The 20,907-nt window shown below is 42.4% G+C and overlaps 1 protein-coding gene and 1 pseudogene across 1 annotated transcript; both read right to left on the bottom strand.

The window, feature by feature from the left end:
• Positions 1 to 1,194: 1,194 nt before the first annotated feature.
• Positions 1,195 to 8,362, bottom strand: LOC107276855 (uncharacterized; annotated as a pseudogene).
• Positions 8,363 to 13,440: 5,078 nt separating this feature from the next.
• LOC107277438 (senescence-specific cysteine protease SAG39) lies at positions 13,441 to 14,555 on the bottom strand. Its single transcript, XM_015779663.2, has 2 exons — positions 14,123 to 14,555; positions 13,441 to 14,027 (listed from the first exon to the last, which is right to left on the bottom strand). Exons 1-2 carry the CDS (start codon positions 14,553 to 14,555, stop codon positions 13,441 to 13,443), a joined length of 1,020 nt encoding a protein of 339 aa, XP_015635149.1.
• Positions 14,556 to 20,907: the final 6,352 nt, after the last annotated feature.

A 20,907-nucleotide genomic window follows, 5' to 3' on the forward strand; every position in this document is an offset into this window, starting at 1 on the left:
CAAATGGTTACCAAATACTCCCTTCTTTTCATATTATAAGTCGTTTGTCTTTTTTTAATCAAATTTCTTTATGTTTGACTAAATTTATAGAAAAATTTAGTAAATTGGGGTGTTGTTAAGAAGGAAATTGGAAAATTTTGTAAAGCTTATTCTCGAGATAGAAGCACCTGAAGTAGTGGATACTATGATGATATGATCATGGAAAAGGCTCATATTATTTTTAAGTCGGAAAATAATGAAAAAAACCTTTCACATTGGTGTATATGTGGAGAGAACTGAAAGATCAACCAAAATGGCGAAGGTTCTTAGAAGAAGATAAAAAGAATAAGAGTACTAAGATATCTAAATCAGGTGCATACACATCATAATCCAATCAAGCATACATATCATCATCCAATCAAGACACAGAGGAGGAGACCATCCGCAAAGAGAAGCGCCATGAGGGATAGAAAAATGGCAAAGCCAAGCTAAAAGGGAGAGGTAAAAATGTCGCACCTTCTCCTTTGAGGGACCAGCCGTCTCAGGACTTTGTTCCTTGCAATGAAGCTATAAAAATAAAAGCAGAAGCAATGTATGGGAATAGAGAGGATGCCTTTATTTAAACAATAGTTTTATAAGCATCCATGCCTTACTGTTTGGATGCATTAATTTGAACAGCGAGATTCTCAACAGACATGCCTTGCTATGCCTTGCTGTTTGGATGTATTCCATCAACTATATTTTAAGTAGCCATGTCTTGCATTTCATATATTTAAACAATAGTTTTATAAACATCCATGTCTTCCTTTTTATATATTTAAACAACTGTTTTATAAACATCCATGTCTTATTTTACAACTGTTTTAAGCTATCATAACTGCAAGATTATAAATAATTGTGCTAATTATTGCCGCTAGCCCGCTACATATGTATTTTGCAGGCTGTTGTTATGATGAAATGCTAAGAAATTATTGGCTAACAAATTCAGATAATTAAGACTGTGGGCTACATATTATCAGTACATAACCTCTTCTGCAGGTAAAAAGATACATTTATCATTCACTGAATTCACAATAGAACATTTAGTTAGCTTACAAACTTATCACTGAGTTCACAAGTCTAATAATTGCCGAGTCCAAATCCTAGAAGCCAATTGACCATAGACCACATAGTGGCACACTAAATACTAGGGATACAACATCACTTGGTTATCATTTATTCATCAACAGCTTCATGTCCCTTCAGTTTTGCATCACTAAAATTTGAAGTGTCTTTGTCCAACAATTTTAAGTGTGTGTGATACTTCTCCATTCTTGTTTGCTCCTTCTTTGTTTCAGCTGATTTCGATCTTGCTTCTGCAAATTTCAGAATCGCTTTTGCTTTTACTTTTATAGCTTCATAGTAAGAAACAAAGTCTTGACATGGCTGGTCCCCCAAAGGAGAAGGTGTAACATTTTTACATCTCCCTTTTAACTTGGCTTTGCCTTTTTTTCTATCCCTCATGGTGCTTCTCTTTGCGGCTGGTCTCCACTTCCGTGTCTTGATTGGATGATGATGTGTATGCACCTGATTCAGAGATATTAGTTCTCTTATTCTTGTTATCTTCTTCTAAGACCCTTCGCCATTTTGGTTGATCTTTCTGTTCTCTCCACATGTACTCCTATGTGAAAGGTTTTTTATTATTTTGTCTTAAAAATAATATGAACCTTTTCTATCCGAGTATCCACTACTCCAGGTGCTTCTAGCTCGAGAATAAGCTCCAAAAAATATTCCAATTTCCTTCTTAACAGCACCCCAATGTGTCTTGCATTGCATGACTGTTCTTTTGCAGTTACTTTTAGATGTATTGATGTTAAACTCTGCAACAACAACCTTCCAATATTATTCTTACTTCTTATCATTACCATTGATGGGATCCACTGAATTGTTCAGCCAAGAGCTAAGGAGTCTTATGTTTTCCTCTTTAGTCTAGTTGACTCGTGCCCCTCTCCTCCTTGCCTCTTCACTGTTGTCACTGGACTCTTCGATATTAACCACATTATTCTCTTCATGTTTTGCAGGCACTGAGAGGCTGATTCTGATCCGTGGGAAGAAGCAAACCCAATAATTTGATTTGGTGAGTACACCCAATTTCCTGGTAGACGAAAACCTTGAAAGTTCACTCGTGTAGATTGTAACCAATGTGCTTGCTGCTGAAAACTGTGGAAGCTTCGAGTAGAATTGGCATATAGAAAAGTGGGTGTTGAATATTGAGCAAACCGTGTTTGGGAGAAAATTTAGGGGAATTTTGGAGAAGTGGAATTTTGGCTACCATTTCCAGAAGTTTGGCTTGGTGAGCCCTGGCTAAGCATGTGCATAAAACCTTTGTTGGGGGGATCTATCTTGTTTGATAGAATGCAGAAAAAATGACTGAGTTGTGCTTGTATTTGTAGAGGATGAAGTTGTAGCGTTGCGGCAGCAAGTTTGCAATGTCTGCAAATGTAACGGCTATAACTGCTACTCTATTATTTTAGTGCATGTGCCTGAAATCACTATACATATATTGTATTTTATTTCTTTCCTGCTGGCAGTAGCACTACTGTATTTTATTTCTTTCCTGCTGGCAGTAGCACTACTGCTTGGTTATTGTTGTTATCTATCCCCACAATGGTTTCTACTAGATTGGATGAGTGCATTTATTGCTTATTGACTACTTTATTAGTACATTGTGGATGCCCTTAGGACACACGAACTTTGTACTAAAGTGGTGACCAGATCACGTCAACTAACAAAAGTTTCATTGTTTGTTACTCTATCTGTCTCAAAATATAAAATATGTCCCATCCAACCAAATTCGCTTATATTTTAGGATGAAGGGAGTATCCAAGTATGTCACATTTTATTTGGCACCTATCACAGTCACACCTCACTCCACACAGTTCGTATGATTTTTTTAACTCATATCCATGATGAAATGTGGCAAACATGGTTCGAACCCAAGACCTCTATCTTTATTCAAAACCTTCTTTCCATCTTATTGGTATTTCTTAACGGCTTTACTAGAAATATAATTCCCAGCAATGGCACACAAATACTTCTGGTATATTATGGTTGCAGAGTTTATCCGCAAGCACACGGATATACCATTGTAGCATTTCACCCGAGAGTATTCCAAGGGTATCGTATTTATTTTATCCCGTGGGAAGATCAAGTAGAGAGAACTCGACTAATAATTTATATATTACTTGTGATAATTATATTCTAAGCAGGGGTTAAGATAATCCAAGGGTAGAGTGACACACAAGCATTAACTACTCATTCTCATAATATATTATCTAAGCTAAGTGGAAAGAAAAGAGAAAGAAAATCTATTCCTATACTTCTAATATACATAGTATACATACATTCTAGTTAACTGATATATTCGCTAATACCCTCTATCCGATGCCCTCCTGGTACTTCGAGAAGCCACCCCTGATTGCCGAGTTCCTTACGACAGCCCGTCATGAGCATACAACCGGGGCTAAATACGGAGGAATACCCTCCCCAGGGAATTAACTTAGGATTATATACCGGCGCGGAGGAATACCCGTACTGAGCTGTCACCATCAGCGGCCGACCTCTCATCCGCAATATATAACCCCAAATAATGTAATCCCGTAATCTAGACACCACGTCTAAACTACCAGATACTACTCTAATATCATCGTCATGACATAGAGTAATTGCATAAGCAAACACTACACCCGCAGCAAAGCATCTCAAAGATAAGCTAGCCGTATATTCAGTATAACATGAACATAATGTAAAGTAGGTACTCATATACTCGGAAAGTATTTCAATACCATAAATGTATAAAGAAGAGTATTCTAATAAAAGTACAAAGCTGACAAAATAAAAGAGAAAAGCTAATAGAGCCATACCCGAACTCTTCCGAAGACTTCCGAACTCCTGATTTCTACTCTATTCCTATTCCACCAGCTAGATACTACAAAACTAAACTTGAGAGAAATGAGAGAGCTATTGCTTGAGGTGTGTGAGTGAAGTGAGGATGAGAGCTCCTTTTTATAGCCTCCCAATGACGGTTGTGACGGTTGGAATGGTCGGTAATACCCTCCAACCGTCATTAGGGAGCCATCTCAGCCGTCCAGGAGAACCCTGGATCAAACGAAGCTGCGGGGCATTCGGCCGAACCCAATTGTTCGGCCGAACCATGGGCTGGGCCGACCTGGCACAATTTCGGCAGGCAGCCTCCTCTTTTGCTCTCATACGCAGACTTCTGAATTTTGGCCCAATTCATCGTGCCAATTCTAAGTTCTTGGCCCATTCATACATAAGTCTGATTGTCGACATCGTCCAATTGATTTATTGTTTGAGTTGATGTCAATTCTCCTCCACTTTATTGTCATTTTCTGCAAAAAGGTTAGTAGACCTAATACTGGTGGAATATTATTATTCTAACAAATATATGCATTGCAAGCATCACTAATTCTCCTCTATTTTGGTAATATTGACGGTCGAAATTGATCAATAACGACCGTCAACAAAACCCCCCAAGCTTGAACCTTTGCTCGTCCCGAGTGAAGAACGAAAGGAAACAGAGACAGTGTTTGTTGATCAGGAGCTGCTACTATGCTATATATCTCTGCAAGGTATATGTACTCTCTCTCAGATTAAATAATCTTTGGCACGGTGGCTTACCCTTACCCTGATTCCCACGAAACACTGCTTTTCCTTGCCTTGAGCGTTTTGAAAGATAGAACAGTAATTAGAGCACCAGTCACCCAATCTTTATTCAACTCTTATTCCAGAAGTTTTCAAATGATTTTGCAAAAGAAAGCTAAGTTCCTCAAATGATTCACTCAGTCTCTCTAAGTGTATCAAAATGAATTCCTCACCAATTGTTGCCTTTCTGATGCCTACTCTAAGGTTTTAATATGTAGAGCTCGGTAGGGATCAAACATGGCATACTTGCATTCACATTTATTACTAAGTCAAAAACTTAGACTAAATATACTCAAGATCAAGATCGTGCAATGTGTGTGTGGTATATGGTGGAAATGGTATATAGAGGAAAATAAAGAAAAAGCTTCTCCTTTGTGCTTACTTTCTTCTCCCAAAAAAATCCTTCTTTTATTGATTAGGAGAGGGCATGATTACATTTCTTTTTTTTCAACATAATGCTCATGCTTGATGGAGCATAACTTTATTTTATTTATTTATTATTTTTTTTTCATAACCATGCCTTTCCCTCCTTTTTTTAAAAGGATATTTCTTTCTTTAGGAGAAGAAAACACATGAAAGCATGGAGAATTTATTTTGGTGGTAATATGGAAATGGAATGGAATATTGCTTAGCTCCCAGTGTAGGAGTTTGGCATGTGCATATATGTGGATGTATGATCTTGATCATAGAGCATGAGAAGTATCTACACAAGTCACAAGAGTTTGACAAAGTTCAGTGGAATGGCAAGTAACCAAAATGTATATGGTTTAATCATGATAACATAATTTTGGCTCTGGTAGGAATTTATATCAAATGAGGAACTTTCAATTTTATCATTTTGAAAAACAAAACATCCGAAATTCAAGTCAAACTAGTATCAGGATCATAGCAACTCATATTTACTATCTCATATCTCGCAACAACTTAGACTTAGATCAACAAGCGCATCTCATTTACATCAGGTTCCCGGATAATTTTTTGCTACTTATATTTGACCTTTGAGAGAGCACCTACCAAGAACCCATATATCAGAGATATAAAACAGAGCAACTATTTATTATTTCAACAAAGAGAACTAGCTTGTCTTACCTAGCATGACTCAAACCTATCATATCTTTTTGGTATTCTCTATTTTGCAAATTTTTTATGCTGTTTTCAAGTTTTATAAGATACAATTGGAAAGCAAATATGCAATTGGAAAGGGAAATATGCAATGTGATACAAGTTACCTCAGTGGGGGGAGAGATATCTCCCCCCAAGCTTGGCGTTTGCTCAGGGTCCTTGATAAGGATTGAACCCCTGAAAACGGAAGTATGCTTGAAGGTCATCATGCTATTGCTGCATCATGTTGTTGAAGTTGGCGAACTGAGCATCAGCAGATTGTTGCCATTCTTGCGTTTGAGCTATGTGTTCCGTGAGGTTGTACTGGATCTCTCTCGTCTGCATATCAAGGGTGTCCATTCTCCTAGTGATTTCACCCAAGTCCCAACGAGAGGAACTTGAGCGACATTCACTTGGAGATGGAGGCACACCACTTGATCTGGGAGGTTGATTGTCCCCCCATTGGATGTCATGAGGCGCATGCCACAGGTCCACACTGGCACTTACCCAGGTTGAGACTCTGATACTGTGACGTGGAGCTTGGGTCCATCTGGGTGCGTCCCCAGTTGGCTCCCAACCTACCTCATACATCTGCACGGCTGTTGAGGATTATGAACTTTCTCGTTCGTTCCTTGTCATGTTGCACGTCTCCCTGTATGCTCCACCTGCATGAGATTCTTTTATGTTCTGCAGGGGAATGGTTAGTTCATGGCAGTTGTACAAATGATACCCCGTATTTGGCAACGGGATTTCATTTGTACAATCGGGGAATAAGTAAATCAAAGATTTATTTACTCCATGTTTCAGAATGTGCCCTTGCACTAAATAAGCCTCATCAATACACGGACAAGCGGCTGAGATAAAAGCAATTTGGTCGCTAACGACCCCTAGCCCTTTTGCTATCCGAGTAATCAGAGAAGTGCACTCAACAGGAGCAGAGAACTTTATACTTTCTAACCATTGCCTTATCATACATTTCACAGGAGCAATTTTGATCTTTCTAACCATGGCAAATATGATAATCAATTCATCTCCCCTAATGGGCCTCAGATCACCTCTAGGAAACAAGGTCATAGCAATCCATTTGTGCATGAGCCTAAGTGTAGGATTATGGATATCATTCGTTCTAGCTTTCTTGCAAATTGGAGCACCAGAAATGTCTTCCCAAAACTTATTTTTCTCGAACCCATAAATTCCTTTCTGGAGATCGATTTTACAGGAATCGTGAAAACCAAGAAGTGTACTTAAGCTTTTCCATGTAAGTGTGTACTTTTTATGGAAAAAGCGAAAGGAAATTCCATCTTCTATTTCTTTCAAAGTGCACAGAAATTGCAAAGTAAGCAGACGAGAACCAGGCTCATCTACCACAGCAAATCTCTGCCAACCAACAACTTTCCAAACAGTACGAAATTCAACATCCATACCTATCTTTTTAGCAGCTCCGGTGAGTATTCTTGCGTGTGAGCATACTCCCGGTCGCTCAGCATGTAGTAGGCTTGTCTCTCCCGATCACTGACAAAGTCGAGGTCGGTGTCGTTTAGGAGTCGTTGCGGAGCTTCAGTGTCTTCCATCGAGACATCTGCTGATGAACGAGTACTAGACTCGTCATAACGACTTGATGAAGAACCGGACCCCTTGAACAGACGAGACAGTCGCCTCCTCATTCTGCACAACGGAGCAAGAATGGACTAACTCGGCGGGGGTTAGGAATGACAAGAATTTCACCCGCCGGTTAGTTTCACCAAAGCAACTTGTATATATGCAACTAAGTGTTTGAATTTGAGGGAAACTATCAAAGCTTGAATGAACTTGAGAGCAAACTTTGGAGAGGGAATGAAAATGTGTCGAAATGGGGTGGAATTCCCTCTCTCGGCCGGTTGGCTTAAGTAGTGCACCCAAAAACCGACCTATGGGGCCCACTAGCAGTTGCCTCAAAGAAGGAGGCAGTCGACCGTTGGCCTGGCTAGTTCGGCCGAACAAGTGGGTTCGGCCGAACCCACAGTGGGCCCAAGCGGCCCCACTTTCGGTCGTTGGGTTCCAACGGTCAGTGTGGTCGTGGCACAGCGAATTTTCATTGAAAATTTTATTTTGGTTTGCTCTGAAAAATTCATTTAAAGAATTTCCTCCAAATTCAAAAATCCTAAATGCAACTTTGAAATTCAAACATGTGATTATGCAAAAATTCAAATTGTTGAAAGCAAATATGCGGATACATACCAAATTACCTGTTGGCGAAGATCACGTCATTTAAAGTCCGGCGTACAAGACTGTACCTCCATCTAGTTCAGTTAGTGGATTTTCCACCCGTATCAGGAGGTGATGGAGCGGGTGTCTTTGGCTTCTCCCTCCACACCTTCTTTGGTTTTGGTGCAGACGGTGGCTTCTTCTAAGCCGGCTTCTCTTGCTTCTTAGTCGGTATGGGTGGTTTTACCGGCGTCTTCCAATAACGGTTCCTGGGCATTGTTGTGTCCTTCTCCAGGAAATTCTGCATGAATTTCACCAGGCTGTCCGTTTTGGGTGGCTCCACTTCGACCTCTTGAATATTCTGTCGGTTCGGCCCGTACTTTATTCTGACCATGGAGCATTGTTCCGTCCTCGGTTGAAACTCAAAATATATGGTGCAAACATCGTAACAAGGTTTACAGTACATATTTTTCCTCATGTGTCTTGGTTCATCTAACCCATCGTGTGGGTCTAAAACTAAAAACCGACACATATAACAACTTATAAGTGCCGATCTATTAAAAACCGACACTATTAGAAAAACCAGAACTTATATACTAGATAAAGTGTCGAGCCGAACCACATGCAACCGAGCTCTCACCCTTATCCTCTTGTCCCCCTCGCCTGTCTCCTATCATCGCTGTCACCCCTCTCTCGCCATCTCTGTCTCCTTGGCACGGCAAGCGGCAGAGCTGCCTCCCTTCACCTAAGCCAGCGAGGGGTAGCCTAGAACCCCCACCAGCCTCCACCAGATTCGGTTGTTGCGGATACTTTTCTCGCTAGTTGCGTTGCCTCCACCTCCTCTTAACCAAGCTAGAGAGTGTTGGCCTAGATATCCCTGTTAGCCTTCGCCAGATCCAATCACCATCGATGGTGGGGAACGGGACGCTCCAAGCATCGGCTTTAGTTTGAACTGATGCATCGAACTGAGCTAGGTTTATTTCTTTCATTCGTGGAACCTCAAAGGTGTGCCAATTCCTAAACCAACACCGACCTTCTTCCCATCAGTCCTGCTAATAGGGTCCTGGTTGTGAAATTCGGCACCTAAGTAGGATTCCCAACCAGCAGCCATCGGGTGAGTTACACTGCAACTACAATGTAATTACATTGTAACTAACAATATAAGTACATTATAACTATATTGTAACCTCTATAGAACTTATTTATGAAGTTACATAAAATTCTTTAATACTTGTATATATACAGGTTATATAAAAGTTATAATGCAATTACAGTATAGTTACAGTATAATTATATTACCATTATAATATAATAGCATTTGAAACATTTCCACTAAAAGACTTGTGGTTGTTTTTTTAGATAGTCTCTTCAAATTATTCGTGGTAATCTATTGACACCAAATTTAACTTCAATATATGGAAAAATTTGCTACAGGACATTGTTCTTCCTATCTTTATTCCCATTCTTCTTCCTTGCAGCAGAGCAGAGGCGCGACGGCGGGTGGCCTGAGCCGGGACGGCTCGGCCACGGCGGGGCGGAGGCGGGGGCGGCCACGGCGGGGCGGCGGCGGGAAGATGACGAAGCTGGCCGCTGCCGCCGTCGAGCTCCCGCCGCTCGCCGATGTCTCCGCCTTCTCTACGACGACGTCGGTGGCTCGCCTCGCCTTGCGTGACACCACGCAAACCACCACGACCATGGACACCAGCAGCGCGGCGGCGACGGAGAGCATCACGGCGAGCACCAGCCTCGGCCAGCTTTGTCATCTACCCACCGTTGCCCCACCGCCGCCCCACCGTGGCCGAGCCGTCCAGGCTCGGGCCAGCCGCCGGCCTCGATATGGAGCAAGGACATGACGTTCTCCTTTGGCAACATCCTGGCGGCGATAGAGCACTTCAACGACGCGTACTGCATCGGCAAGGGGAGCTTCGGGACTGTGTACCGCGCCGACCTCGACGGCGGGCGCGTCGTCGCCGTGAAGCGGCTCGACGCGTCGGAGACCGGCGACGCGTGCTGCGGCAGTTGATGCCGGTGAGCGTCATGACGTAGAACGTCGGCACCGAGGGGATGCGGCGCATCAGTGTGAACGAGAAGCCGGCCGCCGTGTTGCTGCTGTTGGGCGCACCGAGGGCCATGAAAAGCGTCGCGTTGCTGTCGAACAAGAAGAACAGAGAAAGAGAGGAAGAAGAATAGAGAAAGAGAGATTGACAAGTGGGCCCATGGGCAAACTTGTCTTTAACCAAAGTTTCTCTCTCCGTTTTCATCAAAAATAATAAAATATTGGGAGGAGTGTCCAGCAGCTAATTACCACTTTTTTACAGTGTCCACGAGCAAATACACGATCTTCGAGTGTCTCACAGTAAAGACCACAATCTTTGAGTGTCCTGTAGCAAATTTTGCCTCAATATATTCATGGTAGTATGTCACACCTGGAGTTTTCCCCTTTCCCATAGTTCCAATTCACCAATAAATCGTCTAAAGAAATTACTTTGGTTAACAAGGAGAAAATCAAAATTAACAATGTATTTAACAACCTGAATTGTCAGGGAGAATTTTTTTTGAATTCTCTTTGCTTTAAAATCACTAACAGGACTTAAAGAGGAAGTTAAAGAGCATCGGAGTTAATGTGGTTAATTAAAAATTTGTCAAGTTTTGAAGTAATAATAGTTTTTCCCCGCCTTTGGTCGTGAATCGTGCCCGATTCACTCCCCTCTCTGTCCACGGTTTCGTTTTGCATGGTTCGCCATGTCCGTTATCGTTCGCGGGACCGTTTTCGTTCTTTTCCTAAAACGACACCGCATTTGTTTTCCTTTTTGGGAAAGTCCTAATCCTATTCTCCTTCTCCAATTTTTTTCCTCCCCTCCCCCTCTCCCACTCGGCCGCCGCCCCTCCACCTCGGCCGCGCGTGCCTCCCCTCTGCCATACCGAGTCGGTCTCCTCTCCCTCTCCCCTGCCGACTCCCCTCCTCTCCCCTCCGGCCCCACCTATTTTATCTCCACCCCTATATAAGCCACCATACCCCTTCGTTTTTCCCTGTTCTTCATTTTGTTGGAGTCCTAGCTCTAGCCGCCAGCCACCTCCTGTAGCCGCCGCCTCCCCATTGTCGCCGTCGTCGCCCTTGCATCACTGGTAATCCGTTTCACCATCTCCGTGTCATGGCTATCGCCATTACCTATCCATTTCTTATTTGTTTTCGTCCTAGGTTTTGATCCAACGTCGTTGTCGCCTTCGCGTGTTGCCGTTGGACCATCGTCGTCGTTTCCTTCTCGCCGATCGCCTCAGTTTGGTGAGGAACCTATCCGTAATTCTCTGTTTTAGGTGTTGTTTCTTTTTAGCGTCATTGTGGAAACCGTAGTTGTTTAGCCCGAGCCGCCGCTGCCGTCCGTGCCCTGGCGCTGTCGTCGCCTTGCCGCCGCTGCCGCGCCACCTCCTGTTGCCACGCCGCCGCCTTAGCCGCCGCCGTCGCTGCCGCTAGCCGATCCCAAGCCGAGCCGAGCCGCCGCCGCCGTTGTTCTAGGCGCCGCCGCCACTCTCCCGCGTCGCCGTCGTAGTTTGCCGTTGTGTCGTAGCTCGGTAGCCGAATAGCAAAGCCTTAGGTGCAGCCCTAAACTCATACCGGCCTATCGTTTGCCGTACCGAGTCTCTACCGTAAACTGTGTCTAGTTTTTTGTTGTCATTCCAAGCCGCCGATTCCGTTCGCCGGTTCGGTTGACCGTTGGGATGGCCCCATGGCACGATAAGTTGACTCGTTGAGTCACTAATTCTTGAGGCTTTCTTACCGGAGGTATAATTCCATTGATCTATTTATCTATGGGCAATAATGTGTAATAATTGACTAAGGTTTTTTCGGTTATTAGTAATAACGCAGCTCATCTTTTAAAATTCAGAACTTAATAATCCGAGCTCCGTTTTAATCCATTCAAATTGCAGTGAATCCGTTAAAAAGTATAGAATCCATTAAAATTTGTTTATTTTGCTATTTCAGTAGACTTATTGCTTGTATCACCTGTGTGCTTTGTTTGTCGTTTAGATTCCGTCAGTTCCGGTGATCCAGTTTATTTCGAAGTGGTTGCCGAGGTTCAGTCAGCTCAAGAGCAAGGCAAGTCATACATACATCATTGATTATATTGAGCCTATTTTACAAAATCCCCTGCTTTCTATTAAAATTGCATTGTTTTAGAATGTCATGTGGTATGGATGCCTTTTATTCTCAGCCTGATGAATATCTTGTGCCTTTGATAACTTGGGTTATATTTGATTTATTATAATTTAGTCCTTAATTACTTTATGTACACCACCATGGTTATGGTTTAATTAAATTAAAATTTGCTTTAATGGTGGGTCGTGGGTACATGCATGATTTTCTGGAAGTCGTGCCCATGACAATTAAGGACCGGTTTCTCGGGAATCCCTAGAAGATATACTCGTACTCACCACAGGCCAGATGAGCTCCAGGCTAAATCTAGAGTATAACTTAAACTAGATAACATACCATGGCAAGGGTAGAGGCGATGGTGCAGTTCAGACCTGGATTTTGGTCTCTACTATAGCCAGATTTACCTAGGCACGAGAGGGGACTGCCCGACTTCGAATAAGGAGGGGGTGAAACCTGAGGTGCATATGTTCGGTTAGGGAGGGTTATATGACGGGTTTTGTCACGATTTCCCCCTTTGCAGTATCTCGGTGGTACTTCGGGGCATGGTAACATGTATGGAATCGTGTCTAGTGGGTAAAGTTGTGCACCTCTGATCAGAGTAAAACTATTCGAATAGCCGTGCCCGCGGTTATTGGGCGGTCAACCAGCTCACCGTGATTAGTCCCACTATAACAATTTGACTTATAGAACTGGTGTAGTTTAGGTGGTTTTGGTTGGCCCTGTTGCGACGTGATTTAGCGTTGGACAGTGATGATGTTAATACTCCTTAATTACTTATATTGTTTTTACTTCTTTCAAATCATGCTTTATAAATGCTGATTTTACTGCAAACTATCCTATGAGCCATTCATTTGAATATCCTTGCATCATACCTTCCCCTTGGTATGGCTTGTTGAGTACAGTGGTTGGTACTTAGTCTTGCTTTTTTTCCCCCACCCCAGGAGCAGAAGTTGGTTCAGATGGTGAGTTCTCTGAGGATTGAGCTTGTTCTGGACATCGAGGATTGTATGGAGAAAGCTTCGCTTTGGTCGTGAAGATTAAGTTTATTTCTTTAGTTCTTTAGATTAAATAAAAAAATGAGGGTTATAAATTTATTTTGTTATTTTTTAAGTCGTGGAACTGTATCAAATTGTCGTTTGTGTACCCTGACTGGTCTTGGATAGGGATTTAATACACATCCTGCTTGAGATTCGGGTTGTCGAATTTCTGGGCGTGACATAGCATAAACTGATATATGCAATTATGCATTGAACATGCATGATACATATAATTATTTACTACGTACATACATATGTGGCATTAGAATACACATATTGAAATTACGCAGTTGGGTATGAAGGCTCCATGGCAAGCCCACACATGCCCCTCTTGTCGGAAATGTCTTTCTCCATTCTCAGGAAGCCATTCTCACCCCATGTTGTGCCCCAGGAGTTCTTCAGCAACCAATATTGTGTGCCATCACCGTCCTTGCCATAGCCAATGGCTACAATCCCATGGTCTAAGTCAGTGCCGCATGAGCCGGTCATCACGCCACCAGAGTAGAACTGGAATGTCATGTCGCCTCCATCCACGGCAACAGAAACAGGTTGGTTTGCCACGGCCTTCATGAGTGCGGCCTCATTGTTAGCTGGCACATCCTCGTAGCCCTTGATTGTTGCGGCGCTGTTGGATCCACCATTGCACTTGCCGTCTGCCGCTGTGTATGGGTACTTAGACTCAGTGGTGAGGCCACCATTCTTGATGATGAATTTGAAGGCATCATCCATGAGCCCTCCCTCGCAGCCCTGATCCTCGCCATGAACATCGCAGTCAACAAGCTCTTGCTCAGAGAGGGAGATAAGCTTGCCCGTGCTCAACTTGACAATACCCTCCATGGCTGCCACGGCCGAAAATGCCCAGCAACAACCTACAATAATTATTCATGTTTACACTTTCGATTCAATACATTTTACAGATGATTTGTAAAATGTTGCAGTGGCAAAGTGGCTTGAATTTTCTTACCACACTGGCCTTGGTCCTTGATGGGTGTGACAGCGCCCTTGGTTCTCCAGTCCACGGTTGCTGGAAGCGTGTCAATGCTAACATTCTCATACCTGAATGTGGTAGGAACCCTAACCGTGCTAGGAATGAATCCCTTGTTGGTCTTCGTCGCCCGGAACTCATAGTTGGTGAGGTCAGCGAACTGGTTAACGCCGAGCCAAAACTTGTGGTTGCCTGCATTGAACGACTCGATGAATGCGACGTTGGCTTTGAATATCTCAAATCGACGTGCCTTCTCAGTAGCATCCTTGTACACCCGCCCATACTGTTCCATCCACCTCTCGTGCCTCGCCACCATGGCTGCGTGGTCGCTCTGCTCGCGAGCTGCTAGAACAGCGCTGCAGAGGCAGAGGCAGCTGAGGATGGCAAAGAGCAGAGCCTTGGGGATGGCCATGGTTGATCAGACTTTGTCAGTGGTTGCTCACTACTGCTTCTGATCTGTACTCGTTTGGTTGATGGCTTTGGGTTGTGAAGTGGATATAGCATGGCATGGGTTAATATACTAGCTTAGGAGAGCTTAGATTAAGTAATTAATTTGTACATCCCGTGCTTGTGTGATGTTGTAGACAGGGATGTCTGCGTAGCAGAGAAGTTACTCTGTATGTAAGCTCGTCAGTGAACGTACGCTAGCTTCGTAGTAAGATAATGTACGCTTTGCTCACCATGTTCACACTTACTAATTACTGATGATCTCGTCGAGCAAATGCTAATACAATGAAATTCTGAACATAGATACAGTAATGTTAGAGCTGTTTCCCTTATTTTATATCTGTACTAGATCCTCATGCATGTGACTTATTTATTTTATAACAGTTACAGTATTGGTATGAAACCGGATTGCATATCTGAAATGTTGTGAAAAGATTTCATCTTCATCATGATTCGTAAAACAAGAGTTCCTCATGTCTCATGGTAGTGTCTTTTGCAATTTACATGTTAATCTTTATTCCCATTACTTGGAGTTAACATTATTTTTAGTACGGATATTTAATTACCTAGTTTATGTTATTTCCTATTTGGGTTCTACAGCTTGAATTTACAAAATTTTAGAGACAAGTTTCACTTGATTTGGACTTTATTTGAATTACCTATGAGTTTTCAAATTTTAATTCATATTTCTCTTCACAGAAATAATCTCTCAAGTCATTTTAAACTAATTTTCCGAAATTACCCTTCTGGGAGACGTTAGAATCACTGACAGCAGGGGTCTACGGGTTAATATTCCTATTTGAAATTATTTTCTCTAAGGAAAAGGGCATGTGGTATTGACATGTGGGGCCGGGGTTATAGTTGACCATGCCATGGTGGCCATAGAGACCACACGTCAGTGACACCATATCTTAAACAAGATTTTAATCAGTTTCTTCCACGGGTATGGGCCCACATGTCATCGACTGATTAGAGAGGGATTCGAGGAGGGCTTATTGTTGTGGATTAGGGAAGGTGGGACCGGGGTAGCGCTACTGGAGAAACCATCTTTGGTCGGTTGGCCAAATTTCACAATAGTCCGGGTTGTATTAAACACCGGGACTAAAGAGCATTTTTAGTCCCGGTTCAAAAGAGGGCAGGTAGTGGACCCCTATATTTTCTTTAGTTTCGGTTGTCCAACCGGGACTAAATATCTATTTGGGTTGTTTCTTTTTTTTTTGAAAATTTGTTATTCGGATCTGAGATGTATTTGATTTGTGTGTGATGTGAATACGTGATATATTTGTGATGAATTTTGTAGAACATGTGATGTAATTTTTTTAAGATTTTGTGATGTATTTGGAGATGATCGATTTGAGGATTTGGAGGTGATAATTGATTTGAGATTTTACGATTCGGGGATGATTGATTTGGGATTCGGGGATGGGGTGAAATCAATATATTAAAAACAATGAAGAAAAGAAAAAAAATAAAGGAGCAACCAGATCTAGCCCGGCTCCATCTTTAATCCCGGTTGGTGGTACCAACCGGGACTAAAAGGGCTCCATCTTTAGTCCCGGTTGGTGTTAAAAATGAATTTTTACTCCTGGTTATTTCACCCTGGACTAAAGATAGCAATCTTTAGTCCCGGATTCATAGTCTCGGTTGGAAAACCGGAACTACAGGGGGTTACCAACCGGGAGTAAAAACCACTTCTCCATCAGTGTAGGCCCACATGTCGGTCCAAGGAAACGCAAAATTTTATCCCCTTTCTCTTCTTTCATTCCAGCGGGCGATCGCGATGGCAAAGCGACCTATAGTAGTGATGATTCTCCAGCGGATTGGAGGAGGTGAGGTGGCCGGCGCTGGGAGTGCTCACCATGCAGCGGCCGCATAGCGGAGGAACCGGGCTCGGGGAAGAAGTGGTAGCATCTGGCTCCAGCGTCAGGCGGCGCCTTCTCCTCCAAGAAGAGAAAAACCAAGTAGCTAGATTTGTTTGCAAAAATTGTATTTAATTTGCGTTTATGCATGAATTATGGAAGTATTATGTAAGCTACTCTATGTGTAATGTGTTTGAATAGTTATGATATGAACTTTATTGATGTGCGGAATATATCATGTGCACACAAGATTTACACATTGTGCATACCAACTAACAAATGTCACAATAAAACTTAGAAAATAATATTGTACTATGTACTTACAATAATATTACACTTATGTGTAATGTTTTCACCCCCAAATTCATTATATTTTACCCATAACGAAAAAGAAAAAATTCTGACAGTTTTGAAGTACAAATATGTCATAATTTGATATTTTTTGTCTCTCCCTATACAATTAATTTAAAGATGATACTTTACACGGAATTGTGTAAATTGCACCCACGATACAACAACTTGGCAGGTGGGTGCGATATAGTGCAAGAACTTGAGAATTGAACGTCCGAGTGCAACAACTTGATAAGTATGTGTGTTCTAGTATAAGAACTTGACAATTTAGTATTTTGGTGCATCAACTTGGCTAAGCATATGCTATGTGAGTTTTTTTCACGATGTAAATATGCCATTACACAGTATTCCTACAGATATTACCTTATAATATTGAATTTAATCTTTAAGAATTATACTGCACACACAATTTACATCCAATTACCTTTAAGATTTTTTTATTTTCTTCACCTTCTCAAATATCAACCGAAATATAATAATTTCTACATCCAGTTTAATTGACTTTAAGTTATTAGTAATTAGGATAAAAAAATATAAATATGCTTATACAAATCCGCGCTAGTATATTGTCAAAATAAGTACTTAAAAAATTGAATTTATATAAAAAAATGCTCCAAATAATTAAGTTGTCATGTACTTTCTTAATTTATTGTATCAAAATCGTACCTACCTTACAGGTTGTTGCATTTATACTAAATTGCACCTTCCTGCCAAGTTGTTGTACTAGAACGCTCATTTCTCAATTTATTGTACCAAATTGCACCCACCTGCTAAGTTGTTGCACCGTGGGTGCAATTTACTCTTGTAATAATATTAATAGAAAAATTTTAAATATTTTTTGGTTGGTATGTGCAGTGTGTACACAAAAAGACTTGTGTGTGTTAGTATGTGGATGTGGATGTTGTATGTGGAATTTTTGTGATGGTATGATTTGTATGGGAAATTGGTAGGTCCTGTAATTTTTTTTTCTTGCCAGCATCTTGGTGCAGGTTTTTATTTTTTCAAAGGAAGGTGCGGGTTTTAATTACAAACCGGCACGTATATTCTTTGCCACGTGTGTAGGTCAGTCAACAACCTGCACCTATATGCTATTTATGTACAGGTGCCGGTTGTTTTAAAGAACCGGCATCTATATGGATAGCAACGTGGCACGTTAGTTTAGAACCGACACCTATAATGCCATATATGTGTTAGTTCTTACCTAAAATCCAACACCTATATGTCTTATAGGTGCCTGTTCTACATCCATATTCTAAACTATAGCTGGTTCCCAACCAAAGTCATCAGTGTGCTAGGTACTGGTTGAGAAATCTGGCTCCTATGACTAGTTCCCAAGCAACACCTAACATGTTTTCTCTAGTATTGTGGTTTGATTTGATTGACTAATGTTATAATTGCTTGCTATTTAATCAGTCACTGAACCTAATCAGCAACAGAAAAATCTTCATTCGGCTAATTGCTCAATTAATAACCGAGTTAAACCAACTAGCCAGTCGCTCGTGCGGTGCGACTGGATCAAGTATACGACTTTGGGTTATTTGCCGTAGCTCAACTCCATTAACTTGGAAGAAAACGGGGAGAAAATAAAACCACTTTTAAGGATAATGGTTGGGGCATGTACTGCAATTTTAGGGTCAACATACCCCACTACCAATGTTTTCTATCATTACATAGTGAGAGTTAAGATTGTATTCAAGGTGGCACAACGGTCTAGTAATGTATTTTTGAAGAATATGGCTAATGCAATGTTAGAGAAATTTGATAAATATTGGGACAGCACAAACAATATCATGGTTATTGCTACAGTCCTTGATCAAAATGAGATACATTAAATTGTTCTTCGGAAAAAATTATGACTGCATAAGAGCTAGCATACAGCTTGATGCCATCACTGGTGAGTTGGATAAGCTATGAAAGACATTCGAGAAGATCTATCGCCAGAAAGTAGGTGACAATAACCCACACGATGCTCATTCAGCCTCATCTTGGAAGGATGCATGCAACTCTTTGGCTTCTATTGTTCCAAGTGGATTCCAGTCCTCTTTGCAATCTAATGCTACTGAATCTTCAAAGTATGAATAACTCATCTATGTTGATGAAGCAACTGTGCCCATAGATAATAATGCATTCAACTTACTTGGTTATTGGAAGGTAAATGCTCATAGGTCTCCTGTTTTGTCGAGTATGGCAACGAATTTCTTTTTTTTGGCTATTCAAGCTAGCAGTGTTTTATCACAGTTCACTTTTAGCACTGGACGTAGAGTTATCGATGACTATATGAGTTCAGGCATTGGTTTGTGCTCAAGTTGGATAAGAGACCCTCAAAATGAGAATAGTTATCCAAATACTTGTGGTTTGTGTCGACGGGTGATACCCGTAGACCGGATATAGAGGGTATTGGGGTACGCTGGTACAAGGATCTACGTAGTACGACATCGAGCAATCAAAAGACAAGAATTTTACTGGTTCAGGCCCCTTGATAGGTAATAGCCCTAATCCAGTTGACATGGGATTATATGGTGGAAAACACAGGTTACAAAGGAAAAGATGGAACTCGGGGGGTTTGGCGAGATTGTAGTCGAGTTGATTCGACTAGCTCTCGTCGACTTGGCTCCTCGCAGGCTCCGGCTTCGTAGGCTGTGTGGGTTGTGTTGGCTCTGAGATTCGATGATCCATGGCCTCCCCGGGGGGTTCCTTTTATATCGCAGGTCTGATGCTCTCCGAGTAGGACTCGAATATACTAGACCTGGCACGACACGTAGGTAACCCAATTCTTGTCCGAGAAGGACTCTCCTCATCAATCGATTTCACGAAAGGTTTCCTTTAATCACAAAGGAAATATCCACGTACGCATAGATATGCCATGTCGTTACGTGACGTACACCGAAGGGTAGAGGGTATGCCTGACCCGTAACCCTGACAGTAGCCCCCGACTTCTGCTCAACAATGAACTCGTACGACCATTCGCGACTTCAGGTGTCGAGAACGTTGTCATTCCAGGTGCGAGAACCACGGAGATGATGTGTAGTCGAGCATACCATTTGAACCCAACGGTCACGAGTGAATTTTGAACTGAAGTCAAAAAACTGCCACACGTAACGGACCTAGAAATTTCCAGCGGGGATTTCTCTCCGTTCCTTGGAATTCGCACCATCGGGAGTGCGGTTATTTAAAGGGATTTTGGGTGCGCGTTTTGAAGTCCGCCCACTTTGTCAAGCACACACTGCTCATTAACGCTCCTCGCCTTCTTCGCTGTCGCAAAAAACCCTAGCTTCGTCAGTTTTCGTTCATCTCCGGCGATCTTCCAGCGACGATGGATCTTGGCAAGTCGGCTTCCACCAGCGCAACCCTGAAGAAGCTCCAAGAGGATGGCGCCCTTCCTGGCCGTGAAAAGGCAGAGAGGGAAGCAGGAGGTACTAATCCACAGCCCCTCTTAGGTCGCATGGTTGCGATCGAAGACTATGTTGTCTGCGGGTTTCTTCCTCCCCCCTCTGAATTCCTTCTGCTAGTCTTTAATTTCTATGGGCTTTCACTTCTGCACTTGAACCCCAACTCCATTGCTTTCCTTAGTGTCTTTGTGCATCTTTATGAGGCCTACATTGGGGTAGAGCCCTTTCTTGACCTGTTCCGCTTCTACTACGAGTTGCGCTGGATGGAATCCAATAGGGTGTCTGGATGCGTCGGGTTCCGACTTCGTGACGGAATGAAGTCGCGGTATGTCCCCTTCCAGTGTCCCTCTTCTCGCAGTAAATGGCGGAACAGGTGGTTTTATCTTGAGGTCAAGGATTCGGATCCAGTCCTTGTTGTTCCCGAGGAGCAACCGGACAAAATTCCGGTTTGGACCGCCAAGCCCCCTTTGACCCCCTCTCTCGAATCGTTTATCGACATCATCGATGATCTCCGAGAACGGGGCTTATCGGGATATGAAGTCGTTGCAGACTTCGTCGGGAGGCGAATCCAGCCGCTCCAGGCTCGGGCCCACCCGGCTTATAACTATTCCGGGGCAGATGACGCGACCCGGGTTTCTCCTCGGGGTATCCTTCTCGCATTCATTTTGATATGCTTGTACTCACATTCCTTTTCGACTTATCAAAAATTGATTCTTTC

The sequence above is a fragment of the Oryza sativa genome, chromosome 4 (assembly GCF_034140825.1).
Source record: "Oryza sativa Japonica Group chromosome 4, ASM3414082v1".
Classification (NCBI taxonomy): Eukaryota; Viridiplantae; Streptophyta; class Magnoliopsida; order Poales; family Poaceae; genus Oryza; species Oryza sativa.